At 61.8% G+C, this 27,575-nt stretch overlaps 2 protein-coding genes across 3 annotated transcripts; one reads left to right on the forward strand and one right to left on the reverse strand.

The window, feature by feature from the left end:
- On the forward strand, positions 1-25,351 carry RHBDF2 (rhomboid 5 homolog 2). Of its 2 annotated transcripts, none has more exons than XM_047081327.1 (19): positions 1-86; positions 12,331-12,526; positions 15,710-15,875; positions 16,617-16,744; positions 17,312-17,507; positions 17,596-17,799; positions 18,616-18,744; positions 19,099-19,217; positions 19,368-19,574; positions 20,772-20,883; positions 21,087-21,161; positions 21,343-21,504; positions 21,792-21,901; positions 22,057-22,120; positions 22,210-22,304; positions 22,588-22,663; positions 22,826-22,926; positions 23,130-23,283; positions 23,995-25,351. In XM_047081327.1, the coding sequence occupies exons 3-19, from the start codon at positions 15,732-15,734 to the stop codon at positions 24,412-24,414; spliced, it is 2,496 nt and encodes an 831-aa protein (XP_046937283.1). In that variant the 5' UTR covers positions 1-86; positions 12,331-12,526; positions 15,710-15,731; the 3' UTR covers positions 24,415-25,351. The 2 variants fall into 2 exon arrangements, with proteins under 2 accessions (XP_046937283.1, XP_046937284.1); XM_047081328.1 differs by lacking the exon at positions 1-86 and adding an exon at positions 3,845-4,849.
- Positions 25,352-26,004: 653 nt separating this feature from the next.
- On the reverse strand, positions 26,005-27,262 carry AANAT (aralkylamine N-acetyltransferase). The gene is made up of 3 exons (XM_047081040.1): positions 27,088-27,262; positions 26,664-26,818; positions 26,005-26,438 (listed from the first exon to the last, which is right to left on the reverse strand). The coding sequence occupies exons 1-3, from the start codon at positions 27,248-27,250 to the stop codon at positions 26,133-26,135; spliced, it is 624 nt and encodes a 207-aa protein (XP_046936996.1). The 5' UTR covers positions 27,251-27,262; the 3' UTR covers positions 26,005-26,132.
- Between the last annotated feature and the right edge of the window lie 313 nt (positions 27,263-27,575).

The following is a 27,575-nucleotide window of genomic DNA, read 5'->3' on the forward strand; positions in this document are numbered from 1 at the left end:
CCGGGGCCCCGCCCCCAGGAGCCACCGCCCAGCCGCTGGCCGGCGCCGCTCGGAGCTGCGTCCCGGGGACGTGGGGCCGCAGGGAGGTGAGCGCGGGGTGAAGGGCGGAGCTCGGCACGCGGCGGCCGGGCCGCAGGCGTCAGAGGGGTCCGCGGGGTCCGGCGCGGGCCCGGCCTGGGGCTGCTGTGCGGGGCCCGCGAGGGCGCCCGACCTGCGGAGCGCTCGGGCCCCACGTGGGCCGCGCCCGAGGCTAGAGGCCGGGGCTGGGCTCGGACGGGGCTGCTGGACCCGGGCTGCCGGTCCCTGGGGTTCGGCTGGGGCGAGACGCCTAAGAGGTCCCTTGGCCACGGGTCACCAGATGTAGGGGGCACGACGATTGAGCAGAAGTGTAAAGCCCCCGGGAGGAAGAGAGGGGACTGTCTGGGTACGGGACCGCGCAGTCTCGCCTTCGTTTCAGAAGCTCCTGGAACTCAGACCCTTTCCTCCCTTTTCTCTTCCTGGACGAGCGGGCCGCCGCCTGGCCGCTTTCAGCCTCGCCAGGGTGGAAACAGGTGCGGGAGAGTGGACTCACAGCAAGTTTAGGTCGGAGCTCAGAAATTGGACCCAGCAGTCCCCTCTGTTGCTCCAAGGGCCTTGGGTTAGGTGCGCGTTAGAAAGGATTATGTCTGCTAGACATACTCTCCCATCCCAGGGCAGAGGGGAAGCTGAGGTCTCAGCCCCTGCATAACTGGGTGAAAGGCTAAAGGGGGCCGGGGGGGGGGGGGGAGACTTGCCAGATGACCCCACACGTGAACTGGCTTCTGGTTCCCAAATAATTTAGGACCCCGCGTTGGTGACATTTGCTGGTAAAAGGATGAGCCCAGCCTCTGTGTTCCTGCCACTTCATAGGGAGGGCAGAGGGGCAAGCAGGGGACTGATTTTTGGTGCCAGGAGATACTTGATCATGTCTGGAGACATTTTGGTTGTCACAACTCAGGAGAAGGAGGGGAGTGTTACCACTGGCATCTGGTGGGTACAGGCCAGGGATGCTGCTAAAAACGTCTTACGGTGCACAGGGCAGCTTCCCACCACAGAGAATTAACCAGCTCAAAATGTCACTGCTGCGCTGAGGTTGAAAGACCCTGGAGCCGCACCTGGCCCGTCAAGTTACTTCTGGACTGCCCCTGCTTGCCTCAGTTTCCCCAGGGGTTAGGAGAAGAACAGAGTAAACTTAAGTTGTGAGGGCAGTTAGTCCCCCAGCAATAGGACTTCCTTTGGTGCCATCAGCCTGCCTCTTCCCTGCTCAAAGCGGGGGCCCTACAGGAAGCAGGTCTGGGTGCTGTGGGGGAGGAGCTGAGTCCCAGGGGCTGGGCACAGGGCCCTCTCAAGGCTCAGTCCTGGAGTGCTTCACCCCTAAGGCAGCCTCCCATGCAGGGTGAGCCAGGACAGCCCTCCAGCTCAAATATCCCCCTGGTGGGGGCGGGGGAGGGAATGGGGACAACTCTGTTCTCATAGATTTTCCCAAAGCTGGATTGCTGAGACAGGCATGGACGCCTAATGCCATGTGACCTGCTGGAATTTTCCCTTCTAACCTGACACCTAACTCTTCTGGTTATTTACACCAGGAAAATAACATCCAAGGACTGACAGGCTTCTAGTTCCTTGTGGCTCTCCAATCTGCTTCCCTCCGGCAATAAAAAGGTCCTCTGTGGCTTGTGGGAACCCTGGGTTAGACAAGAGGCCCCAGGGTGGGTCCCCCAGCTGGCAGAGCGAGGCAGCCCCTGCTCCTGATGTTAGCCAAGGGGCAGGCCAGGGGAACCCCAGTAGGGACGAGTCCTTTGAATGGGGCTCAGAAGTGTTGGCTCAGTTCTCAGGGGCTGGGGCGGGGGTGGGGGGGGTGCTGTCCTAGAAGGATGGGATGGAATGAAGACACTGTCCCTGCCCAGGAGCCCGGGCCACTCCACTGCCCTCCCTTCCCATTTCCTGACAGTGTCCATTGTCCACGTTCTGTTCACTTCTGGACCCTGGCCTCCTGGACCCCCCCAGAACTCTGGCAGGGCAAGAGGGCAGGTGGCAGTTTCTGGGGGGGGTTTCTTGGTGGGTTTTGTTTTTTGTTGTTGTCGGCTGTTTTGCTTTTAAACTTCAAAGGGCTGGAATGGCACTGCCGTCTTTTTGTTGATCGAAAACCCCGGAACAGGGGCCTCTGTCTTTAGTGTCTCTCGTGGCACAAAGCAGCATTCAAGACTTGTGCAAAGCTGCTCAGGAATTAAGCAGTAGAGCCTGATATTGAACCTGGGCCGCGGTTCCCAGGCCCAGCCCCAAAACCCTGTGCCACCTGCTGGTAAACGGCCAGCTGACTCCTATCTGGTTCGCTCATTTGTGAGCTGTAGGTCTCCGTGGTATCCCACACACGCACAGACCCACACTGCCCAGGAGGGCGCTTCTGTTCTTCTCAGAGGAGGAATTAACCGCGGCACAAATACCTTGTAGAGGCCACCGGGGTCTGAGCCTGGCTCTTCGTCGGTGGTGGTGTTTTTACCGGTGGCTGGAGCCCTTCAGAGGGTTCCCGTCAACCTACAACAGACTGTGCCCGATGAGACGGCAGATAAGAGCAGGAAGACGCCGAGGGGGTGTGTCTGTGCATGCCCGTACCTGCTCCTGCCCAGGTGACTTCAGCGAGCCACCTGCCACTTCTTTTTGGTTCAGGACGAGTGGTAGCAGCATCGGGGTGGCCCCAGCCTCCCGCCTGCCTCGCGGTGCGGCATCTGGGGAGATGTGCTCTCTGGGCTGCCTCCCCCCCCCCCCCCATCTCTGCACATCCCCTCCGGCCTGTACCACCCACTTTGGAGCAGTGTTACCCTGGCCGCCCTCGGGGATTTCCGGAGTGAGCTCACCCGTTTGCTCCCGGGTTCCCTTCCAGCTGAGCCAGGCTGGGGGGAGGATTGGCGGGGATGTCAGTGGCCACTGGGAGTGCAGGCCAAACTCACCCGTGGTGGCTGGGCTGGGAAGGCGACCGGGCGAGGCCAGCTCCGAGGATACAGGCCAGGGCACGTGGCCCCACCTGTCCCGTCACTGGGGGGTAAACAAGGGCTTTTCCCACCCAGCCCATAAAGTTACTGTTGCTTCCCTAATGGGAGTTGGAGGTGTGTAAATAAGAATTCATCACCTCGTCTTCAGGGAAGTAGGAGCACTGCGTCCACATTCCGTCACTGTGTGCGCTTACCCGGGGACCCAGACACAAGTCATTTGTCTGCCGTTCAGACGCTGCCAGAAGGCATGTTGTGGGGGCGGGGTGCTAGGAAAATGGTCGGAGCTAAGTGGGCAATGCCAATCAGGGATGCCGGCCAGGAGGGTGGGAGGGCGGTAGGAGGGGGATTCCCAGCGCGGGGAGCCAAGAAGCAAGGCCCAGAAGCTGGCGGGCACAGTGGCCTACGAGATAGTGGTCGGTAGGATGAGGGTCACTTAGAGCCCGTGCCTCAGTTTCTTCAGCTATACAGTGGGGTAACAGTAGAGCCTCGGGACGAGTTGCCGGGAGGATTCCAGTGGTGTCGCACGTGAAGTCTTGGGGGCCGGGAGCCTGAGGTAGGAGCTGCCACGATAGTGGCATCACGCCTGCTGTTAGGAGCGTGTCTGTGGCCCTTGGCACAGGCCCGTGGGGACGACAGGGGCCTTGCCTCGTGGGCTCTGGGGAGGACTCGATAAGAACATGCTGGGGAACAGTGCTAGAATTACTCTGTAGGGGGGCTGATCCGGGGTGGGGAACCTCAGCTCCGAGAGGCGGAGGGAAGAGGGAACGGGAGGGTGGGTTTCCAAGTGGGAGTGGAGTCTCAGACCAGGAACTGTTGGCTTCTCCCAGCCGGGGCTTTTCCCTGCCCCCCCCCCAGCTTTTGTGATGGGGGGCGAGGGGGTCATGGCGGCGGTGACCCTCAGCTCTGCTCCCTCCGGCCGGGCTCTTGGGGCCAGGAACGGGGTAAGCCATTCAGAGCCTTGGTTGCCTCCTCTACCTCCCACGTGCGGCCCCACAGCCTGTGCCAAGAGCATCCTCGGGGGGGCCCGCCCCTGCCGGACGGCAGGAAGCATCTTTTCCTCTCCGGATGGCCCTCCCCAGGTCAGGCCTCCAGGGTGGCCCCCAGAAGGCCTGAGACAGGAGGTGGGGGACCCGCTGTGGGATGGGGCCAGAGCAGGACTTGGCACTAAAATCTGGCCTGAGCCCTTGATCTCACTGGTGATGATGAGATAAGGGCAGTGTGAGAGAATGTTTGAGAAAACCCTGTGATAAGCTGAGGAGCACTACCTAAGTGCCAGGTGATGTCATTTCTGCCTAGGGGCTGCTGGGAGGGACTCCTGAGTCTCAGAGGCCCACACCTACACTCGCCCCCAGCCCATGGACCACTCGGTCACCACCCCAGGCCCATTTTTTGGCCGCTTTGCCTCACCAGTGCCTGGGTGGCAAGAGGCATCACTACCCCCTAACTCTGGGGCCTTGGACAGGTGACTTGACTTCTCTGAGCCTCAGTTTCCCCACCTGTCAAATAGAGATCTGTTACCACTGGGGCTCTTGGCTCAGATGTAGGGACCCAACTGAGCCGTGGTCAACCAGGAATAAAAGAAGCTACCAATCACTGGCCAGCGATAGCGGCCTGGGTTCTGTGCATTCATAATCTCATGTCCTCTCTGTTGGATGGGGGAGGCATCCCCCCATTTCACAGCAGAGGAAACCGAGGCTCAGTTTCCTCTGGCAAATTGCTCAAAGTCTCCCAGCAAGTAGGTGGCCAGGCCAGGGTTTGAGTCCTGTCTCTGTCCTCCCCGCAGCCCTCCTCATTCCTCAACAGGAGAATCCATGCTGCCCCAAAGTGACGCAGGGACTTCGGTGAGTAGGGTTTACAAATCCCCACATTCCCCTGTCTGAATGGCCCGGATGAGCCCGGGTCCAAGGGCCCTGAAGGTCTAGCAGCCATTGGGGCTGGGACCAGCCCCTTGGAGGGAAGCAGCAAGCTCCAGGGCAGGGTTCTGGGAAGTCAGGTTTATTAGCTCCTTAATGACTGTTTACAAGCTGAAAACTGTTTGCCTGGCATGCTCCCTCCCAGCCGTGGGGCCGGCCTGGGCCTCCAGAAGTGAGGGGGACCCAGGACAGCCCAGGGCCTGACTTCCGGCTGAGTGGTCGTGGGCAAGGTGCTTACCTCTCCATAAACTATGGTAAGCCTTTGTCCCTCTGCTGAATGTCCACCCAAGTGAGCCCTGGCTAATGGTGACAAAGCCGCCTAGATTTCAGACTCCCGGGAGGCTATGCATAAACAGACTAGGGTCAGAGATGTGAAGCGGCTTGCCTGCAGCACACAGCATTTAGGGCTGGGCACCAGTCTCCCCCAGTTGGACAGTGTTTTTTTCTTTTGAGAGAGAGCATACGAGAGAGAAAGGGGGGAAGGGGCAGAGGGAGAGACAGAATCCCAAGTAGGCTCTGAGCTGGGGCTTGAACCTATGAATCGTGACATCACGACCTACGCCAAGGTCAAGAGTCACTTAACCGACGGAGCCTCCCAGGTGCCCCAGTTGGACCGTCTTTTCACCGTCTGGAGCCAGGCCACAAGGAGGTGGGTGGAAAGTAGGTGGACCCCCACCCTTGCAAACTCAAGACAGAGCCCTGCTCTGTGTAGTGAGTGTGGTCCTGTCTGGAAACAGTCTGGTCACCCCTCGGTGTCAGGGAGCTTCCAGCAGGGGTGAAGTAGGCCCGCCCCGCTCCCCAACCGATGTTGGACCCCATCCTTCCCCCAACCACTGAGCATGGGCTGGGCCTCAGCCAGTGAAAACCCAACTGCCAGGGGCCCCCGGCTGGGTTGGTTCAAGGGTTGGCTCTTGATCTCGAGGTTGTGAGTTCCAGCCCCACGTTGGATGCAGAGATTGTGAAATTATAATAATTATAAACTTGAAAACACAACAAAAACCAATTCCCAGCACGGCAGGATCCTAAGAGAGACAGATCCTCTTGCCTGTTTGGAGCAAAGCCCAGTCCGCACCCAGCTCGGGTCAACATGGCTTCCAGCGGTGTGTCCTCCCTTTCTAGGAGCCTCTTCTGCCCCGGTATCTGGCCCAGAAAGAGTCAGGGCCTCTGGACCCCCGATGCCACTTCTTTTTTTTTTTTTTTTTTTTTTAAGTTTATTCATTTTGGGGGCACCTGAGTGGCTCAGTCTGTTAAGCGTCCAACTTTGGCTCACGTTCTCACAGTTCGTGGGTTCGAGCCCCACGTCGGGCTCTGTGCTGACAACTCAGAGGCTGGAGCCTGTTTTGAATCCTGTGCCTCCCTCTCTCTCAAAAATGAACATTACAAAACAATTTTTTTAGATAGGTAAAGTTTATGTTTGAGAGAGAGAGAGAGCAAGCAGGACAGGGGCAGAGAGAGAGGGACAGAGGACCTGACGTGGGCTCCACGTGTGCCGACCTCAGCTTCAATACAGTGAGCCCGACGTGGGGCTCAAACTGCATGACCTGAGCTCAACCAACACTCAGCCAACTGAGCCACCCAGCTGCCTGGCCCCCCTGCCTCCTCCCTTCTTCACTGTGATGCTCAGGGAGTAACAGAACTGGGACAGAACGTGTCACCTTCCCAGAGGAGGCTGGGCCGTTGGGCAGAGCACCCCAGGACGGGCCCCTGTGCTCCCTTTCTTCTGTTGTCCCCAAGCTGCACTTGGCCCCTAGGCTCTGGGAGCTGCTGCTTTCCTGGGGTGTGGAAAGGCACGTGCATCCCTGCTCAGCTGCTGTCCCCTCGTGTGCGTCTACGAGCAGCTTCTGGAGTCCAGAAAGTCCCAGAGGGCACCTTGGAGGGCAGGGCCCAGCACTGTGTCCAGCTGGGGACATGTGGCGGCATTGAGTGCCACCTGCCTGCCCCTGCATGTTGCCAGCGGCTGCTGCATCCAGCTCAGCCGGTTTCCTGGGCCCAGGGCCCCCACAGAGGACGGGGCCTTCACATCTCCGCCCGCCCCGCTGGCGTGCGGTCCTGAGAAAGCTGATGCGTACTACAAAGGGGCGTCGGGGTCTGCGGCGCTCTAAGAACTTGGCCTCCCCACCCCGGACTCCCACAGGCTCACAGCCTCAGCCTGGAGCCCGGGGCCCGCTTCCTGGGTCTGTGGTCGGCCCTGCTACCGAAGCCACTCTAACTGGGTCAAGGGGAATCCAGAACCTGGGGTCTGGTGGGGACAGTGGGGACAAGCCAGCAGGTCCTCGAGCCCCTGACTGTGCCCCCTCCTCTCCATTCTTTACCTTCTGAACTGAGTGTGAGCAAAGCCCTTAAAGGTGTGGGGGGGTGAAGACATGGGGGCTCTCTGGGCCGGGGTCCTCTGTGGGTGCGGCCTCTCCCTGTGCAGGGCAGGGTGAGGCTGGGCTGAGCACAGGTGCCAGTGTAGTGGGGAAGTGGGTGCTGGCCAGAAGGGACGGAGAGGCCCGCGGACACTTCCTGCTGGCTTCTCTAACTCTGACCGGGGAGTGACTTGGAGTTCAAAGCCTCCAAGGGGGACGTGGTGGTCCCTTCCCCTTCCGTCTCCCCGCGTCCCTTGCCTTCCTAAGTCCTGATCCCCGGCCCTCAGAGTCGCCTCTGCACTTTCCCGGCCTTTGCTCCCGGCCCCACTCAGCAGGGCAGGGAGGTGCGCGGGTGAGTCACTGGCCATCAGGAAGCCCGTAGGGAGACGGGTTAGACAAACGACCGCCTTTACATAAGCGCCTGGGCCCTGAGCTGGAGCAACTTCCCGAGGTCAGCAGAAGCCAGGGTTTGCCTGGGGGTTGCACAGTGGGTGAGGGCCAGCTTCCTCTTCGCAGCTTTCTAAAAACGACCTGGTTCCCAGAAGGGCTGTGGCGGAGGGACAGGCCGGTTTCAGTTTCTATGGCAGGGAAACAGGGGAGAGAGGCCACTTCCTTGCCCCTGGCCGTCATCCTGTCATCCTGTCATCCTGTGATTCATCAGGGGACAGACAGGTTCCCCGCAGCCCCGAGCCGCCTCCCTTCCCTCTGGACCTCCCGTGGCCCACTCACCCACCACGGCCAAGTGGCGGTTTCTTTATTTCCTCGGTTCAGGGGACCTGCGCCGCCCCCCCCCCAGGAGGTCCCCTGAACTTCCTGATCCGATCTGGTGGCTGGTAGTGGTTTCCCTCTGTCCTCTACCAGAGGGCATGCTTGCCCCTTGCCCGAGTCCCTCCCTCCCTCCCCTTGGTCCCCAGTTCTGGCCACACGCAGGCTAAGCGCTGATGTCAGCTGCCGTGGCTCACTCCCTGCCCTGGGTCGTGAAGTCCTCAGAGGCTGGGGATTCCGGAGACCCCGTCCACCATGGGCAAGACCAGGGGAGCATTCAGAAACCTGCTAGGGTGCATCGGTGACAGGCAGGTGGGGAGGGGATTGGGGGCCCCTCCAGCGCCCCGTCTGGATGTGCGCTGCCAGATCTCGGGCAGGGGACCTCTCCGGCCGAGGCCGGGCTGTGACTGTCGGGATAGGGCTTAGCTGGTAGTGCCCAGCCCCACCCTTTGTGAGGAAACCAGGTTTTCTGTGGGCATCACTGAGTGGTTTCTGAGTCTGCATTTCTGTCATGTGCGCCTGGCTGCCGGCAGCTGGGTCACACCACTGGTTGTGGGCGTGGTGCAGGGGTGACAGAGTTGTCAGCCCCTGGGTCCCTCTGGGTCATTTGAACTGTGCACTTCACTTTTTCTTTGGATCTGCCCCACCCCACCCCACGACGGACGGACTCCACCCTCAGTCCTCTCTCCCTACCCAGGCCCCTTCGAAGTCTTCCAACTACTCTGGGCAGGGGCTGAAGGTCCTTCTGGGGGAGGGCCCCAGCGAGGCCAGGATCCAGCTTGGGCAGGTGGCATTGGCCTCGCTGCGTGGGACAGGCTCTCAGACCCTCCACGCTCCCCCCACCCCGACCCGGAGGCTGGCCGCTGCACCAACCCAGGGGGTCTTGGAGCAGCGGATGTGACTGTGGGCCAGGAGGAAGCCCGGTCCCAGGATGTCACAATTTCCTCTGCAGTGAGCAAGCATTTCTGGGGCGTGGGAGACATGTGTGGGGCGGGGTGCTCCCAAAACTCCAGCACTTTCTGTCTGGGTTCCTCCATGACCCCACCACACTACCGGCCCTACCCTCTGCCCCCTGCCGCTCTCGGGAAGGAACTGGGATTCTGGTGCTTCTGTACAAGTTTGGGGTCAGTCTCAGGAACAGACTCACCCCTCCGTGGTGGAGAGGGGCTGTGGGAAAGTGGTGTTTTGTACTAAATGTGTGGGCCTCGTGGGCATCAATACTGGGCCATCACCTCGTCCAACTCCCTTGCTTAGCAGTGAAGGAAAGGGGGGGAGGGTAAAGTTTCTTTACAGGCCAGGACATGGCCTGGGCCACGAAGATGGTGAAAATGGTCTTGGGTACCATGCTGCGCCCCAGGAAGGCACGCGCGCAGCCCTGCCTCTGTTCTCCAGGGCCAGGCCGCTTCTCCCTGTGACCCCCAGAAGTGCCCTGGGGCCGGTCCAGTCTCCCCAGTCCTACCGCCTAAGGTTGGGTCTGCCCTTATTTCTGTCAAGACAGTGGCACAGATGGTCTGCAACACAGCGGGTCCCAGGCTGGGGAGTCTGGGCTGTGCTGGGGAGGGGGGAACGGGGGACCCAGTGGGGGCTCATCCTGGGACAGCATCTGGTCACAGAGCCACAGCAGGGCAGTGGGCACTTTGTGGAGCTTTCCAGAGTGGGCTGGGTGCAGGATGGGGGGAGGTAGTTTTGGTCCAGGGTCCATGTGGACTGACAGTCTGTAGCCATGCACGCGCCCCCCCCCCCCCCCACCTGCCTCCCATCCCATCAGCCCTTAGCAGGGGCCTGATTATTCCAGACCTGCCTCTGCCCAGACCTGCCTCTGCCCAGGGCCCAGGCCTACGCACGGGCAGATCTCTGCAGAATGCCAGGAGAGGCAAGTGAGAAAGTGGTTGGTTCTGTCTGGTGACAGGGCAGACTTCCTGGAGGAGGTGACATTTCACCTGGCGTCGCCCAGGCAGACAAGGTGGAGCCTTGTGCGACCAGGGGAGGTGCAGGGACTCAGACAAGAAAGTGGGGGTTTGGGAATCTGCAGGGACACTGGTGTATCAGGTGGGGGTCGGGGCAGGTTCTGAAGGGCCCTGGGTATCTACTCCAGGCAAGTGTGACCAGCCCTGAGTTCCAGAAGGATCCTACATGCTTGATGAGCTCACCCAAGCTTGGACTCGGCAGCCCTATTCTCCCAGCTTTCTTCCATCGCCTGCCTCCCTCCCTCCTTGGTGCCAGTTTCCCAGGACAGTGCCTGCCTGGTGCCCTCTCACTGCACCCTGGTCCCAAAGGAAACTAAATTGGAGAACTTTCCGTGCAGGGGCCCCAGGTGAGGCTGTTGTCTGGGAGCTGTCCCCAGAGCAGACGCGAAGTGGGATCTGAGGAGCCATCTGGCCCAACGCTAAGGCCCATCTGCCCGTGATCTCTGGGCGGCCTCATCGTCCGCGGCCAGTCTGCCCTGAGGTGTGGGGTCGGGCCTCCCAGCACTTTGCGGAAGAAAGAAGGATGCTTGAGTCTGTTGGTCAAACCCAAAGCAGAAACATCCGGGCCCCCCAGCTCTTCCTCAGGACCCCCTCTGGCGCCCACTCCCTCCCCCCCCCCCCCCCCGCAAAGTTCCTCCTATGGTTGGAAGCCTTTGTTGCCCCGTGGAGTCAGAGGGAGGGCGCAGACCTGCCCCTAGCCTCTGCTGGGCCCCTTGGCAGCCCCTTGGGCCCCTCTTGGTAACCCTGGGCCTCTGAGGAACAGAGTCTAAGTGCTTTTGAGTATAATTTCCCTCTGGGCTGGACTCCACTGTCACCCTGATAGGGGGCCGTCCAGCCCCCAGTGTGCTCTAGCTTTGGGCTGGGTGGGGGGTGGCTCCTGTTTCTTAAAGAGACCCAGCTGTTCCCTTCCTGGCTGTGTGAGCTTGGGCAAGTTACTTAACCCCTCAGCCTCCTCCCTTCCCAGCCACAAAAGGGGAGCGATGGCAGATGTCTGTTTTGAAAGGTGTCTTGAGGACAATGGGATAATGCGTGTGAAGGGCCAGGCCAGGCCTGGTTGCACGGGAATACTTGACCTGTCCTGCCTCTGGTAGCTGTCAGGGTTCTGCTCCCTGAGGGTCTGCTGCAGAGTGTGCCCTGTGCGGGAGCTCCTAGAGCGAAATATCACAGAGTTCTTTACCTTCAGATGCTTGATCTTATGTTGTGTGGATGTGACCTGGATAAATCGTTTAAAGAATGAACACAACTTGTGAGGCATCTGGGTGGCTCAGTCGGTTAAGCGTCTGACTCTTGATTTCAGCTCAGGTCATGATCTCACGGTTCGTGGGATCAAGTCCCACGTTGGGCTCTCTGCTGAGTGTGGCACCTGCTTGGTCTGTCTCCCTCTTTTTCTTTCTCTCTCTCTCTCAATAAACATTTTAAAAAATGTTCTAAAAAAAAAAAAAGAACGAATACGACTTCTGAATCATTTGAACACTGTCTGAAATACCTGCCTTACTCTAATCGAGAGGAAATGTTGAAGGGAGCCTGGGTGGTTCAGTCAGTTGAGCGTCCGACTTCGTCTCGGGTCGTGATCTCGCGGTTTGTGAGTTCGAGCCCCGTGTCGGGCTCCGTGCTGACAGCTCCTGATTCTGCGTCTCCCTCTCTCTCTCTGTCACTCCCCCGCTCACGCTCTGTCTCTCTCAAAAATAAATAAACATTAAAAAAAATTTTTTTTTAATTTTTTTAAATGTTTATTCGCTTTTGAGAGAGAGAGACAGAGCGTGAGCGGGGGAGGGGCATAGAGAAAGGGGGGACACAGAATCCGAAACAGGCTCCAGGCTCTGAGCTGTCAGCACGGAGCCCGACGCGGGGCTCGAACCCACAAACCGTGAGATCACGACCTGCGCCGAAGTCGGACGCTCAACTGACTGAGCCACCCAGGTGCTCCCCCCAAAAACAATTTTTTTTTTAAAGAAAGGAAATGATCAGAAGACAGCCAACACTTTGTGTTTAAGTTAAACGTGTGTAGTGAAGTTATGTTGAAACAGGAAAAATAAAGTAGAGGCCACCCTGATTTGGGGTTCCTAGCCCAGAGCGGGGGCGGGGGGCTTGCAGGTGGCTTTTTAGGCAAACCCTCTGAGGCTGGACCCCCCTGGCTGCCCGGCCGTCTGAGCACCCAGCTCACCGCCAAGAGGGGTTCTTACTCCAGGTGGCGAGAACATATCCTTTAACCCCTCACCCATGAGGCCGGTGGGATTACCCCATTTTACAGATGCAGAGACTGAGGTCAGGAAGATTGAAAGGTCCTTGGTCCCAACGCGCCTGCTTGAGTCTGCCCTTCCTTCCTTAGAGACTGTGCGCGCCTAAGGAGCTGCCCTGCTCGGCCTGGAACCGGCTGCCTTTGCGTCTGTCCACCTGCCACACAGCTGAAACTTGACCCCAGAGCATCTGCAGAGAGAGAGGGAAGGACTAGAACATACTAGATCATGCTCTAAAGACCCCTGCGACAAGACCCAGGAAGCTGTGAGCTCAGCCCAGATCCGAAGGTAGGAACCCGGTTAGCAGGGGGTGGGGGGAGGGGCAGGGCTGGACCCAAGGCACCAACCGCTTTGTTCATTTGTTTGCTTTTCAACATGTACGAACTGATGCTGTCTGCGGCCAGGACTCCTCTGGAGGTGGGGGCGCAGCAGTGAACAAGGCAGAGAGAGAGGGAGGCAACCCCGGGTAGAGTGACGGAGAGACTTGAAGGGAGGGGAGGGCCAGGGGGCTGCTTCAGGCAGTCAAGGGGGGCTCCTCGGAGGAGGCAGCGCTCCGGCTGGAACCAGAGTGAGAGGAAGGAGCTACCTGTCCCACCGTGTGATGATCTGACGTGGGGATGGAGGGACCAGCGCAGGCAGAGGCCTGACGTTTGGGGAGCACCTGCCTGAGACTTTTTTTAACAGCTTCATTGAGCTACAATTCACATTTAATTCAGCACAGAGCCATGAGAGAGCCATGAGATCACGACCTCAGCGGAAATCAAGTCGACCACTTAACCAACTGCGCCACCCAGGCGTCCCTTGTGTCTGGCTTCTTTCGGTTAGCATAAACATCCTTAAAGTTCATCCCTGCTGGACCATGTCAGCGCTGCCCTGCTGTTTGTGACTAATCATTCCATTGTGTGTATGTGGGACCTTCTGTTGGTCCGTTTGTCTGTTGATGGGCATTGGGGTCGTTTGCACCTTTGGGCCCTGCTGAACATGCTGCCATGAACATTCCCGCCCACGTTTCTGTGCGCGCATACAGCCTGGGCGTGTGTCGTGCATTCTGTCACCTGATGCCCAGGGCGCCTCTCTTGGTTAGGGGGAGGTCTTTCCCCCATTATAAGGTGAGGGCTTGGGTGACCTGTGGTCAAGTGCAGGCCTCTGTGCAGGTCAAGCCCAGAACCACCCACCTGCAGCGTGCTTTTGACCGTGACCGCTCGCGGCGCCCCTAGCCGAGCTTAGCAGGTGCGAGACAGTCGGGGGCCTAGAGCGGCCGGGTCGGGGGCAAGGAGGAGACAAAGCCACTCAGGGCTCAAAGGCCCCAGTGAGAAGCTTGGACTTCATTTTAAGGGAGAATGGGAAATCGTGGGACACTGTTGAGCAGAGAGTGATGTAGTGTGATTGGTGCTTTTAAAAGGTGACTTTTGTTGTTATGTAGAGGACGGTCATGAGGGTGGGGGCTCGAGGGGCGGCGGGTGGACTGTTCAGGAGGCTGCCTGTGGTCCTTCGGGTGAGAGAAGACGGTAGCTTTGGTGAGGCCAGGTAGAGATGGAGGGGACGGACAGACTCGGGACAAACGCGGCTGCTGTCACCCTGTGTCACACATCGGCCCCACATGCCCTTACCCGGAGGGCTCCCGTGTGACTCCCCGCGTCCGTGCACAGCCCGGGGTCAGCCCCGCTGTATCAGCAGGTGGATGTGGCGCCCCTGGCCTTACAGGAGGGAGGAGAAACCAAACCCGCTCCAGCAGCTTCGGGAAGTGGGGAGAGAAAGTAGCCGCAGATTTTAGCCAGAAGAAGGGCAGAGTGAGGGATGAAAGGAAGAGAATAGAACAGGCAGAGGGCCTTGATTCTGGTGGAGTCAAAGGGGAAGTGGGGGCTGGTGACCGGAGTGAGAGTAGAAAAGCCCCAGATCGGGGCGGAGTCAGTAAATTGCCACCTCCTTCTGGCGAGGCCATTTCCCAAGATCCATTGAGATTCAAGATGAACTTACTCTTCAACCCAGCAACTCCACTTCTAGAAGTTTGTCTTGGGTTAGTGCTGGGACAAGGACCCGGTCTGGGTCTAGGCAGGGGTGTCGGTGAGCACCAGGCACAGGTCCAAAATGCCGAAAACACCCTCAGCTGCCATCAGTCTGGAATTGGTTTAATCTTGGTATGTTCCACTCAATGAAATCTTGGTAGTCACTCAATGAAATCTAGGGGCGCTGGTGTGGCTCAGTGGGTTAAGTGTGACCGGCTCTCGATTTCGGCTCGGTCGTGATCTCACGGTTCGTGAGTTCAAGCCCCATGTCGGGCTCTGCGCTGATCCTGCTCGGGGATTCTCTATCTCCCTGTCTCTGTGCCCCACCCCACCCCCCACTGTCTTTCAAATAGATAAACATTTTTTAAGAAAAGAAAAATAGGGGACACCTGGGTGGCTCAGTCGGTTAGGCGTCCAACTTCAGCTCAGGTCATGATCTCGCGGTTTGTGAGTTCGAGCCCCGCCCCGCGCCAGGCTCTGTGGGGACAGCTCAGAGCCTGGAGCCCGCTTCAGATTCTGTGTCTCCCTCTCTCTCTGCCCCTCCCCCATTCACACTGTCTCTGTCTGTCTCTCAAGAATAAATAAACATTAAAAAAAAGAAAAATAGGGTAGCTCTGTGTGCATTGATGGGACAAGACGCACACACTCTGGAAGAAAAGTTGTGGCAGGAGCGTGTGTAGAACCCAAGTATGTGTGTCCTTTTCCAGCTGCAAAGAGGCTGTTTGGTGGCAGATGGGGTGACAGGCAGGCCATGAGCTCACTTTCTGCTTTATAGGTCTTCTGGGTCTGAGCACATGTCACTTTTATGGTTGGGATATAGCGTTTTTCCTCCATGAAAAGAGAGAAGTACCAGACAGGTGGCAATTTCAGTTACCTGTGAAAAAGGAACCAGGCCGCCCAGGGGACAGGAACCAGCATGGTGGCTTTCTCTCTATCTGCAATCAGGCTGAGCAGCCACTTCCTTGCTAGAAACCCAGAAAGCACCTGCTCCCCGCACAGCTGTGGACCTCTTCTTTGTGGCCAGCGCACCGGGTGGCCCCGGAGCCTTCTCCTGGTCTTCCCCCAGGCCCTGCCCCGAGATCAAAGGCAGGGCTCTGGGTCCCAAGAAGCTGCCCTCTGGCCCCTGGCCTACTTTGACCAGGCTGACAAGGCGGCCAAGGTCACCTGGCAGCTCAGTCCTTTGCCCTCAGGCTCCTTTCTGGGTGTGGTCCTGCAGTGGGAGGAGGTGGAAAGGTGGGGATTTCTCAGGCCCCCGCCGGCCTGGAATGCAAACGAAGGACGGAAATAGACCTTCTTGCAATAATACCCCACCCAGGTCAGATTCGGTCTCTTGTTGCGAGGTTTAGACCCCAGAGTTAGTTAGGCCTGACCTGGGCCACCTGCCCTGGCACCAAGGTCCCCCGGTCCCCTCCTGTCTTGCCACCTCTCGACACACTCGTGCCCCCCCTCTCTGTTTCCATTCCAGCCGCGCTGCCCCCCTGCCCGCCATGGCCTCCGCTGACAAGAATGGCGAGAGCGTCTCCTCTGTGTCCAGCAGCCGCCTGCAGAGCCGGAAGCCGCCCAATCTGTCCATCACCATCCCTCCACCCGAGACCGCGGCCCCTGGCGAGCAGGCCAGCATGCTGCCCCAGGTAAAGGGACAGGTGAGGGGGCAGCCTGGAGGCTCGCCGCCCTGCCCCAGACAACAGCCGTGCCCACACAGCACTGTTCGGGCGGAGGAGGCCCCTTCTGCCTGAGCCCCAGCTGCCTGTGTAGCCCCTGACTTAGGCCTGTGCCCCCTCCTGCCTTTCCAGATGTCACAGTGAGCGGGCCCCGAGCGCAGGTGCCGGGTCTCCCGGTGATCGCTGTGGGTCTCCCGGTGGGATGTGCGGTCCTGAGAAAGCCTCCCGGTTCCACCCAGGACTGGCTGTTTCCCTTTCTGTCTAGGCCCTGCCACACCACCCCGCCCAGGGGCGAGGGCTGTCACACTTGGGGGAAGGGGCCCCCGCGCTGGGCATCAGCAGCCTGACCCCGCGGCCCCTGGCTCCCGTGGAGAATGGAAATGAGCAACGTTTCCAACAGCCTGGACCAGCGCTCCATAAAGGGCTCATTGAGAGCAGGCTTGAAACAGTGTCCTGGGGCATAAAGGGGTGCTGTGTTGGTGCCACCCACTCACCCCGGGGAGCTCTTCCTCCTACAGGGAACCAGGAGCTAGGAAATCACGCTGGGGGTCACTGAAGAGTTAAAAGATGGTGACTTTACATTTGGAAGGAAAGCAGCTCAGGGCGTGTAAATTGGGGGTGAGGCTTGTTCTCCGTGCTCTCACGTAGGGAGCCAAAAAAGAGCCAGCCGGGGCTCTGGGCTCCACCAAGTCCCAGCCTGTCCTCCCACAGAGGCCCAGGAACCCAGCCTACGTGAAGAGTGTCAGCCTCCAGGAGCCACGGGGACGATGGCAGGAGGGCAGCTCAGAGAAGCGCCCAGGCTTCCGCCGCCAGGCCTCCCTGTCCCAGAGCATTCGAAAGTGAGCACCCTTCCCGCCCCTCCCCCCCCCCCCCCCCCCCCCCCCCCCCCGTCCCCGGCAGCCCTACGGACCTTCTCCGGGCCTGGCCCCTGGGTCCCCTTCCTAGAAGGAGCGGGAAGGCCTTAATGAGCGGCCCTCCCTGCAGGGCTGGAACGTGAGAATCCGTTAACACCATGTTCCGGGGGGGAAACTGAGGCCCAAGGGCGATGTGTGCCTTGTAGAAAGTCACAGCGTAGAGCCTGCGGGGTGGGTCAGGGAGCGGGGCTGCGGGGGGAGGCACCGGCCCACAGAGTGACTCCGGGAGGCCTGCCCACCCCTTTTAGCTGGTCATTGGGTACCAACCCAGGGGCAAAAGCGGGGAGCCGATCTGTCCCCCTCCACTGCACACACACGTGCCTTGTCGCCTGTCGTCCCCTGCCCACACACGCTGTCACCTCCCACGTCCCCTCCCCTGGACACAAGTGCACGGCACCCTGCCCCCCTGCGTCCCCCCTGCACGTGCCCTGGCCCGCTTTGGTCTTCGTCCCCGCGGCGTGCCCACCCCCGCGGCGCTCTCGGCTCCCGCAGGGGCACAGCCCAGTGGTTCGGGGTCAGCGGCGACTGGGAGGTGAAGCGGCAGCATTGGCAACGCAGGAGCCTGCACCACTGCAGCGTGCGCTACGGCCGCCTCAAGGCCTCGTGCCAGCGGGACCTGGAGCTCCCCAGCCAGGAGGTGCCGTCCTTCCAGGGCACCGAGTCTCCAAAACCCTGCAAGATGCCCAAGGTGGGTTTGCGGGGGAGGGAGGGGCGGCGGCAGTGGCAGGGGACGGAGCCCAGGGGCCCGACCTGCTCCCTCCCTCCCTCTCTTCCAGATTGTGGATCCACTGGCCCGAGGACGGGCGTTCCGCCACCCGGACGAGGTGGACAGGCCCCATGCCCCACACCCGCCCCTGACCCCCGGGGTCCTGTCCCTCACATCCTTCACCAGCGTCCGCTCCGGCTACTCCCACCTGCCCCGCCGCAAGAGGATGTCTGTGGCCCACATGAGCTTTCAGGCTGCCGCCGCCCTCCTCAAGGTGAAGATGCCTCTGCCCGGCCCCCGCCGCCCCTCCCTCCCTCTCTGTCCCCCCAGAGCGTCCCCCAAGAGCTCGCCTGGGCGCATCCCTCTGTGCCAAGGGCAGCGGATGCATGAGGTTACCCGGCAGAGAGGCCCGGGGCCTGGCCCATGGCCTTCCAGCCCCAGCGCCCCAGGGTTTGGGAAGCCGGGTTCTGCACCGACACGGGCTGGGCAAGTCGGAAGTGAAATGTGCAGTCAGTTCACCCGAGTTTACTCGGCCCCTGTGATGTGCTGGGCACGGGGGCTGCAGAGTGACAGGAGCCAGTGTCCCTGCCCTGGGAGAGCCCCCAGGCCCGGGGGGCAGTTGTCACTAGTCAGTGTGAGAAGTGCCGGGGTCGGTGCGGGAGAGGGGCTCATGTCAGGGAAGCCACTTGAGCTGAGCCCAGAAAAATAAGGAGAAGTTCCCCAGGAGAGGAATAGCTTCCTCAGCAGAGGGAAGGGCCCACGCAGAGGCCCGGAGGTAGGAGGGGGCATGGCACGTGGGGGTCAGAGAGGGGGGCAGGGGCACGGTGTGCCGTGCCGCGGAGCTGGGGCTGGGGGAGATGGCCCGAGTTTTGGGAAGTAAGGGTGTGGAACGAGTGGTGGCGAGCTAGCTGCCAAGTCAGAGGGCAGGACGTCAGCAGGGAGAGGAAAACGGCCAACTGCGGAGAGAGCGCTACGTTTAGGGCTATGGAAGATGGTGCCCTGTCTCTGGCCACGCTCTGCCCAGGGAGGATGGGCTTGACAGTCCCTTTGGAGCGGGGGGCCTGATGCCCGTGCCTCTGCCCTGTCACAGGGGCGCTCCGTGCTGGATGCCACGGGACAGCGGTGCCGGGTGATCAAACGCAGCTTTGCCTACCCCAGCTTCCTGGAGGAGGACGTGGTCGATGGGGCAGACACATTTGACTCCTCATTTTTTAGTAAGGCAAGCATGGGGTGTGGGCCTCGGGAAGAGGGTACGGGGTGGCCTGGGAGTTAGGACTGGTGACCTGGCCTTGATCATGCGCTGCCAGGAGCCCCTGACAGATCCAAGGGCCCCCTGGTTGGAGGGATATGCTGCCTTGCGGAGCTCCTGGGCCCCTGTCTCTCCGTCAGGGGCCTGGCGGGGCAGGTGCCAACGGGGAAATCATGAGGGCTCCCAGGCACATGCCCTGCACCTCCCTCCCCAAGAGCCTGTCCCGCTCTGTTCTGTCCTTGAATTGAGCTGTCGGGAGCAGTATTTGGGACAGTGACTCCTCACGCTGTCTTTCTTTGTGTCCCCCGCTCCACCCCACCCCAGGAAGAAATGAGCTCCATGCCCGACGATGTGTTCGAGTCTCCCCCGCTCTCTGCCAGCTACTTCCGGGGGATCCCACGCTCGGCCTCCCCGGTCTCCCCCGATGGGGTGCAGGTCCCTCTGTGAGTTCTGGGCAGCCTTCCTCCAAGCGGAGGGAAGTGGTGCGGTGGGGAAGGGCTCCCCCAGCCCGCAGCAGGTCCCTCCCGGGCCCCCTTCTGGGATGTGCGGGGAAGGGGCAGCCGGGCAGCCGGCTGAGAGCCCTCCCCCACCAGGAAGGACTCCGGCCGAGCCTCGGCGGCGGCGGCGGCGCCCGGGGCCAGGCGCAGCAGGCGCCTCGCCTCCACGGTGAAGCACTTTGCCTTTGACCGCAAGAGGCGGCACTACGGCCTGGGCGTGGTGGGCAACTGGCTGAACCGAAGCTACCGCCGCAGCATCAGCAGCACCGTGCAGCGCCAGCTGGAGAGCTTCGACAGCCACCGGTGAGCCGCGAGGCGGCCGGCTCCGGGCGTTGTGGGCGGCGTCCCCGCCCTCAGGTGCAGGCAGAGGGCAGGAGGGCCGAGGGCCACCCCGGGAGGCCTGGGAGCTTCCGGCTTCCCCAGGACCCTCGCCTGCAGCAGCCCCCTTACTCACCGAGCCGGCATTTGGCGAGCACCCCCCGTGGGTGAGGGAAGCAGGGACGAGTCCCCGGGGTTGCCCTGCGACCATGTGCGTCACCTGGGAGGGGTCCCCGGGCGCTTTGCTGCCTCTTCACCCTCCCTGTTTCCTTGGCCTGTATCCTCAGCCTGGCTCCCGAAAGCAGTGAGTCGACAAGCGTGCGTTGAGTGCTATCCCCCACTGGCCCCAGAACAGCTCCGACAGGAGAGACCGGGAGGGCACGGTGGGCCAGAGGGACGGTCAGAACCTTGGACTATGAGGGAGGGGAGCGTGGGGCAGGATGTGCACAGAGACCTTGGGGGAAATTAGAGGATTGGAGGAGGGCAGTCCTCCCAGTGTGCGATGGGCAGTGACCTGATGGACATTAAACCCCGATTATAAATAAGTAATAACGGGGATAGCAAGCGTCCCAAGGAGGACGGAGAATGAGAGTGAACTGGTGAGGAGGGGTGCAGCCAGCGTGAGCAGGAGTTAGCCGGGTAAAGAGAGATGTGAAGAGCATTTCTGACAAAAGAGGCACCGTGTGCAAAGGCCCTGGGGCCGCGAGGATTGTGGTTTGTTCCAGGAACTGTAAGAGAAGAATGTGGGTGGGCACAGTAAGGCCTTGCAGCCAGCAGGAGGGGACGATGTTGGACTTAATTCCAAGGTGGCAGGAAGCCATCTAAGGGTTTTAAGCAGGGAGAGACATGTTGGAGTGCATTTTTTTTTTAACGCTTTTTTATTTTTGAGAGAGAGAGAGAGTGAGCGCAAGTGGGGGAGGGGCAGAGGGATACAGAGGACCCGTGCCGATAGCAGAGAGCCCGATGCGGGGCTCGAACTCACGAACCACGAGATCTGACGCTTAACTGATCGGACGCTTAACTGACTGACCCACCCAGGCGCCCCCTGTAGGGGCTGTGATGCCACTGTGACGAAGGATGAGTTGGAGGGGAATAGAAGGGGAGCTGATGGGGGATGGGCTCGACAGACTGAGGGATGGGATGTGGGTTCGGCTCCGCTGACCCCGGGCTTGTGTCCCCCAGGCCCTACTTCACCTACTGGCTGACCTTCGTCCACATCATCATCACGCTGCTGGTGATCTGCACGTATGGCATTGCACCCGTGGGCTTTGCCCAGCACGTCACCACCCAGCTGGTGAGCCAGGCTAAGTTAGGGGTGCTCCGCTCCGGGGGTCCCACCCGCCCGAGAGGCGTCAAGCGTCGTCGGCCACCGAATCCCTCCCGTGGCCACAACCTGGCCCGTGCAGGAGGGTGCTCTGGGCTCACCACAGCTTTACCCCTCAGCCCTACCCTGGCATGGGGAACCCCCTGACCGCCCTCCCTCTGCCTCTGCCCCAGGTGCTCAGGAACAAAGGTGTGTATGAGAGCGTGAAGTACATCCAGCAGGAGAACTTCTGGATCGGCCCCAGCTCGGTGAGGGGCCCGGCGGGTGGGACAGCACCACAGCGGGAAGGCCCTGGGCCCCGTCACCCCCAGCTGGGCAGGGGGTCGGCTTGCCCCGGGGACCCCCCCCCCCCCTCGTCAGGGGGCCCTCAGGGGAGACTCAACAGAGTGGCCAGGTCGGGGCCCACGCTTACTCTGTGCCCTCCCCCAGATCGATTTGATCCACCTGGGAGCCAAGTTCTCGCCCTGCATCCGGAAGGACCAGCAGATCGACCAGCTGGTGCTTCGGGAGCGAGACCTTGAGCGGGACTCGGGCTGCTGTGTCCAGAACGACCACTCGGGCTGCATCCAGACCCAGCGGAAAGACTGCTCGGTGGGGCCAGCCCTCCGCTTGCCCTAGCCTTGGGGAGGGCCCCTGGAGGACCATCCCCTCCCTCCTTCCCGGCCCCACACACCCCTGTACACGGGCCAGCACGGGGAGGGTGCCGACCTCCCCAGAGGAGCGGAAGCCAGGTCTTGGGAACGTCAGCCGGGGGTAGAGGTCTGGGAGATGGGTCTGAGCCCTGGGGACGAGGGGAAGAGCCCCTGTCCCGGAGGGTCCCTTGCCCACTCTCACGGGGACATTCGCCTAGTCGTAAGCAGCCCTCCTCCACCCTCCAGGAGACTTTGGCCACTTTTGTCAAGTGGCAGGATGACACGGGCCCCCCCATGGACAAGTCTGATCTGGGCCAGAGGCGGACATCGGGGGCAGTGTGCCATCAGGACCCCAGGTACGGTCCCAGGGTGGCCCACCGCTGGGCCACCCATGAGAAGACGGCCTTGCGTATCCTGCCCGTGGCTCCTGCGGGGACGTTGGAGGGGAGTGTGGCAGGCTGGGGGGCGGGGCACAGCTCCTCATTTTGCCCCCTCTCACCCCTGCCTCCAGGACCTGTGAGGAGCCAGCCTCTAGCGGCGCCCACATCTGGCCCGACGACATCACCAAGTGGCCAGTGAGTGTCCGGGGTGGAGCGTGCTCTAGGAAGGGCGGGGAGGGGGTGCCTGCCGCTGCCCGGGCCCAACCCGGCGTCCGTCCCGGCAGGTCTGCACGGAGCAGGCCAAGAGTAACCGCACGGGCTTCCTGCACATGGACTGCCAGATCAAGGGCCGCCCGTGCTGCATCGGCACCAAGGGCAGGTGAGCCAGCCCGGGCACTCTGCCCCGGGCACCCTGCCCAGGGCTTCCTCTTATCCTCTGGCACCACCCACCACCCCGGGCCAGTGTCCTCCCTACCTGGCGACTCTGGGGTCACCCGTGGCGTGAGCAGAATGAAAGGGAGCTCGCCCCGGAGCCGTGGTCCCCGCAGAGCGGCACCCCCTTCCTGCCAGCGATGCCCGCTGTGGCCAGGCCTTGAGCAGCAGGTGAATGGGCAGGAGTCCTCAGGGCCCTGACGCATCCCCTGGCCTCCTTGTCCCCCCAGCTGTGAGATCACCACCCGGGAATACTGTGAATTCATGCACGGCTATTTCCACGAAGAGGCAACACTCTGCTCCCAGGTGAGGCAGGGCCTGGCGGGGCCCTGAGCGTGAGGAGGTGAGCGCCGCAGCCTGCTGGAGCTGGCCTCGCGCGTTCCCTCCCGCAGCGGGTACCCGGCTCTGCCCCCCCCACGTCAGGGCCAGCTGGGTCGAGGGCACTGACCTCCACGCGCTTGCCCCCAGGTGCACTGCTTGGACAAGGTGTGTGGGCTGCTGCCCTTCCTCAACCCCGAGGTCCCAGATCAGTTCTACAGGCTCTGGCTGTCTCTGTTCCTCCACGCTGGGTAAAAGGCCCCTCGCTGCCCGCCCCTCCCCGCCAGGCCCCTGTGACGTCTGCCGCCCCCGCCCCCCAGAGACCCCTGGAGGAGGGCTCCCGGGCCAGCGCGCAGCCGCCACGAGCCTCCAGACCCCGCTGCCCCTGCGGTGCCTGGCTGGCAGCCGCAGGCAGAGGCGGGACGGCTGATGCCTGGTGCGCCCCCCTCCCCAGCGTGGTGCACTGCTTCGTGTCTGTGGTCTTCCAAATGACCATCCTGCGGGACCTGGAGAAGCTGGCCGGCTGGCACCGCATCGCCATCATCTTCATCCTCAGCGGCATCACCGGCAACCTCGCCAGTGCCCTCTTCCTCCCCTACCGGGCGGAGGTAGGCACTCGGAGGGGCGGGGCAGGGGGCGGGGCCGGCTCTGCTGCTCCCCACCCCCGCCCCCCCACTGGCTCTGCCACAGGGACACACGGCGCCCTCCCACGCCAGGTTCAACAGCAGATGGGACAGCTAAGCTGTGGGCTTATTGGCCGATCCCCTAATCCCCGGGTGCCGGGGAACAGCACTGCCCCTGGGTCATGCTCAGGCATCCCTTCCGGCTTTCCCAGATCTTGTCCCTCCTTTTGTTCGCCTCTGCTTCGTTTCTCTTCGTGACCGCGACCCTGCCTGCCTACCTGCCTGTCACATAACTGTGGGTTGAGCTGTGTGGAATCGCCAACGCCCAGCCACTCTAGACTCACGGAAACAGCGAGTTTTTTGATCGGTTCAGCCTAACGCTGTTGGCTCGCTCAGGGTCCGTCTGTCCCGCCGTTCGCTGCCCGGAGCGGGCTTGTCTGTCGCGTTGATTGCACTGACCACCCACTGGGCCCGTAGTAGGTCCCCAGGGTTTGCAGAAAACGTGGGTGCCGCAAGCCCAGCTGTGGCCCAGCTGCTGCGGCTGCTCCCTGACCCCCTCCCCGCCCCCGCCCCAGGTTCAGGGTCCCCGCGCCTGGGAGGAGCCCACCCATAGGCCGACCCGGGTCCCCGGGGGGCTCCAGGCTTCCCCCTGGGGCGCCTGGAAATGACCCTTCTCCCCTCCCCCACCCGCCCCAGGTGGGCCCGGCCGGCTCGCAGTTCGGCCTCCTCGCCTGCCTCTTCGTGGAGCTCTTCCAGAGCTGGCAGCTGCTGGAGCGGCCCTGGAAGGCCTTCCTCAACCTGTCGGCCATCGTACTCTTCCTGTTCGTCTGCGGCCTCCTGCCCTGGATCGACAACATCGCCCACATCTTCGGCTTCCTCAGCGGCCTGCTGCTGGCCTTCGCCTTCCTGCCCTACATCACCTTCGGCACCAGCGACAAGTACCGCAAGAGGGCCCTCATCCTGGTCTCGCTGCTGGTCTTCGCCGGCCTCTTCGCCTCTCTGGTCATCTGGCTCTACGTCTACCCCGTGCACTGGCCCTGGATCGAGTACCTCACCTGCTTCCCCTTCACCAGCCGCTTCTGCGAGAAGTACGAGCTGGACCAGGTGCTGCACTGACCCCCTGCCCCCCGGGCGGGGCATCGCTGCTGCTCACGGGGCGCTGAGGGCCCGGGGCCCGGGCCGGGCTGCAGAGCGCCCCCTCCCCCGCGCCCCGGAGACCCACTGCCAGGGGCCCGGGCCCTCCCTCCACCAGGCGAGACGGTCACAAAGGCGGGTTCCCCCGGGGCAGCGAGGCGCCCCCTTCCTCGGGCTGGGGGACACTCCGCGCACGGGCTTCTCTGCAGCTCAGGGGCTCAGGGCCATGCCCGCCCGTCGCTCCCCTGCTGGCGGGACCACTGCCTAGGGGTGGGCTTCTTTCTTTCCCAAGGTCCTCAGGCTTCGCCCATCACCCCCCTCAGTCTCTGCTGGTGCCCCCCGGCCACACACACACACACACACCCCATTGCTGTGAGCGTGCCCTTACTGGGACGTGGCCAGGGTTCCCACACCTGCCTCACCACGCCAGCCCTCCTTCCTGTTTCTCCTCCCCTCTCTACCCTAAGAGCCCGGGCCCCTCGTTCATCGGTGGCCTGGTGAGCCTGCCCTTAACGCTCCTGGAGCAGACTTGTGGGAAGGGCTTTGCCACGGTCTGGGGCAGAAAAGAGCAACGAGGCACAGCTGGGCTGGGAAGCTGAGAGCCCTTGCTTGTTCCGAGCAGACAGAAGCTGTCCCCTCTGTGTCCCTCTTGGCCCTCCCTTGGAGTCAGTGTTCTGCCTCATGGGGCTGGCTTCGAGAAGGCCGGCCCTACTCCACTCTGCCTCACTCCTGCCCGAGTTGGGGCGGGGGCTGGGCTACTCACTCCTGCCCGAGTTGGGGTGGGTTCCCCAGGGGTTGCCCAAGGCTCGGTCAGACCCATTTTTTTACTGGTTTATATTAAGGTTCTAATTTTTAAAAGTAACGCTAACTTTATATGGATGATGTCTCAAATGTATTAAATGATACTCTTTACAAGTAACCTCTTTTGACCCGAGGGGCTCTAGCAGAGTGAAAGCTGGAACTTTATTTTGGGGTGCGGGGCCAGCCACGAGCTCAGGGGCGGGGCCTCGGCCTAAAGGGATGGCAGAAAACTTGTGGGGGATTTGGTTGGGCCAGAAACCAGGTTTGGGGTCCCGGGGGGTCCCTTGAGAGGGCCGGGTTAAATGCCTGGAGCCCAGGGGCGGTGAGGGTCTGGCTGCCCCTGGCAGAGACGGTGGGGGGAAGGCACAGCCCTCGTCCGTTCACTGGGCCCCACCCACAGCCCTGACCCCACATCAAGGAGCCACGTGGGAAGTGACGAGAGGCCCCGGGGGGTCCGAGGCCGGGGGTGGGGGGCACAGGGGCTGAGCTAGGAGGTAGCCTCTGCTCTTTCCTGATCCCAGCTACCCCTCATTCCGGGCAGAGGATGAGAAAGGGGCTCCGTGAGGCGGGGGAGGGTAAGGGCCTTCGGAGCACCAGGCCCAACCCACAGGGACAACAATGCTGCCTGCCCAGAGGGCCCCCCATTGATTCCCGAGAATGAAGGAGTCGCTGAGGCGGGTCGCAGGACGCCTCCTGCTGTCCCCGGTTATCAACCACTCCCCACCTCTGGCACAATTTGGAATGTGGGCCGGGGAGAGGGGTGGTCCAGAGAGCCTCACAAGGATAGGCTGGGAAGTGTATCACCGAAGCTTGCTGGGCAGCTGGGTTGGGGAGAGAACGGGAAATTGGGGCCGGGTGGGAGCCCCCAGGTTGCGGGGGGGGTGCGGGGAGCAGTGACATCAGGAGCCGCTGTTCCTACGCCGGGAGGCATGGTCCCACATGGAGCGCTGCAGCTCATTGAAGGTGAGCGAGCCCAGGGTGATGGCGCATGGGCCCACGAGGCGGAAGCCGAATTTCTGGTAGAAGGGCACCAGCGCATCCTCACACATGAGCACGGCCCGGCGCACTGCTGGCTGCCTCCCCAGGTGGTGCAGGAACCGCCACATCAGGATGGAGCCCTTGCCTTGTCCCCGGAAAGTGTGGTGCACGGCCAGGGCGCGTAGGTGGGCGGTGTGGCCCCCGGGCCGGTGCAGCGTCATCGACTCCTGGGAACGGGCAAGGGATGTGAGTCCAGGGCATCTCCGTGGATACCTGCCTCCCCAGCTAGCTCCACTGGCCGAGCAAGCGTCTCTCGAGTGCCTCCAATCGGGGCTCCATTCCTACCCAAGGAGGGCCCCAAACTGGGAGCCGTACCCTCCAAAGAGGTGGGTCCTTTTGACCCGGGAAAGGCCCAGAGGAAGAAATCACAGCCCAGGGGCGCCTGCCCTCACCTGAGTGAGTCTCTCCTGGTCCCAAAGCGAGCCGATGATGAAAGCCACAAGGCGGCCCTCCTGGAACCAGCCCATGGACAGCTCTGGACACAGGGTCAGGAAGTGCTTGATCTCCTCCAGATACAAGGGGCAGATGCCCAGGACAGAGATGAAGGCTGCAAGGGGAGGTACGGCGTGTGACTCAGCGGTCACCATGCCACATGCCACTGGCCACCGAGCATCTGCTCAGAAGCCCAGGTGTGCTTTCCCACTCCCCACCCCTCCCCCATAGGAAAGCGGGATTCGGGGCCCTTCCCATCCCCACGCACACGCACACGCACACACACACTTGATCTGATACTCTGGGGGCCCAGCCACCATGGACAGGGGCTCCTCCCCACGGACAGACGCGTCAGCGTCCAGACCCTGTGCGGGGCCCACTCACCTTCACGCTCAATCTCAAACACGCTGGCAGCATCCTCCGGGGTGAGGCAGCGGAACTCGTTGGCGGGAAGCGTATGACGCCGCTGGTGGCCTGGGGCCTTTGGGGTCTCCGGCTGCAGCTGCGAGGCCTCGGGCTCCAGCGGGTACGTGCTCTGCGTGGACATCCTGGATGCTGGTGCGTCCCCGGGTGCCCAGCTTCAGAAGTGGCCTTGGTGGCCGGAAAGGGTCCTGCGGCACCCATCGGGGAGGAGCGAGGGTCAGGGGTACGGTCCTCCTCTCCAATAGGGGCGGGCCAGGGTGACGGCGCGTCTTGCCTCTTGTGGCCGGACCTGGGGTCAGGTGAGTCCCAACGCAGACCCTGGGGGCCGTAAACATTGGTGCCCTCTCCCCCCCCTTTCCGTCTCAGACAGAAGTACCCGCGGAACAGCCCTTCCACACCTCCAGATCTGGCCTCACTGCCCTCCAGGGACACCCAGGTCTCAGGAGGTG

The sequence above is a fragment of the Lynx rufus genome, unplaced genomic scaffold (assembly GCF_022079265.1).
Source record: "Lynx rufus isolate CCGP_SWC_20201006 ecotype Redwood Valley unplaced genomic scaffold, mLynRuf1.p SCAF_18, whole genome shotgun sequence".
In the NCBI taxonomy this organism is placed as follows: Eukaryota; Metazoa; Chordata; class Mammalia; order Carnivora; family Felidae; genus Lynx; species Lynx rufus.

Bases quoted from the DNA above. Each gene is read 5' to 3' on its own strand.
- RHBDF2 (XM_047081327.1), top strand. From the start codon at position 15,732: ATGGCCTCCGCTGACAAGAATGGCGAGAGCGTCTCCTCTGTGTCCAGC. The intron at 19,575-20,771 runs GTGAGCCGCGAG...TGTGTCCCCCAG, and splicing joins GAGAGCTTCGACAGCCACCG to GCCCTACTTCACCTACTGGC. The intron at 22,664-22,825 runs GTGAGGCAGGGC...GCTTGCCCCCAG, and splicing joins AGGCAACACTCTGCTCCCAG to GTGCACTGCTTGGACAAGGT.
- AANAT (XM_047081040.1), bottom strand. From the start codon at position 27,250: ATGTCCACGCAGAGCACGTACCCGCTGGAGCCCGAGGCCTCGCAGCTG. The intron at 26,819-27,087 runs GTGAGTGGGCCC...CTCCCCTTGCAG, and splicing joins GTTTGAGATTGAGCGTGAAG to CCTTCATCTCTGTCCTGGGC. The intron at 26,439-26,663 runs GTGAGGGCAGGC...GCCCGTTCCCAG, and splicing joins ACCAGGAGAGACTCACTCAG to GAGTCGATGACGCTGCACCG.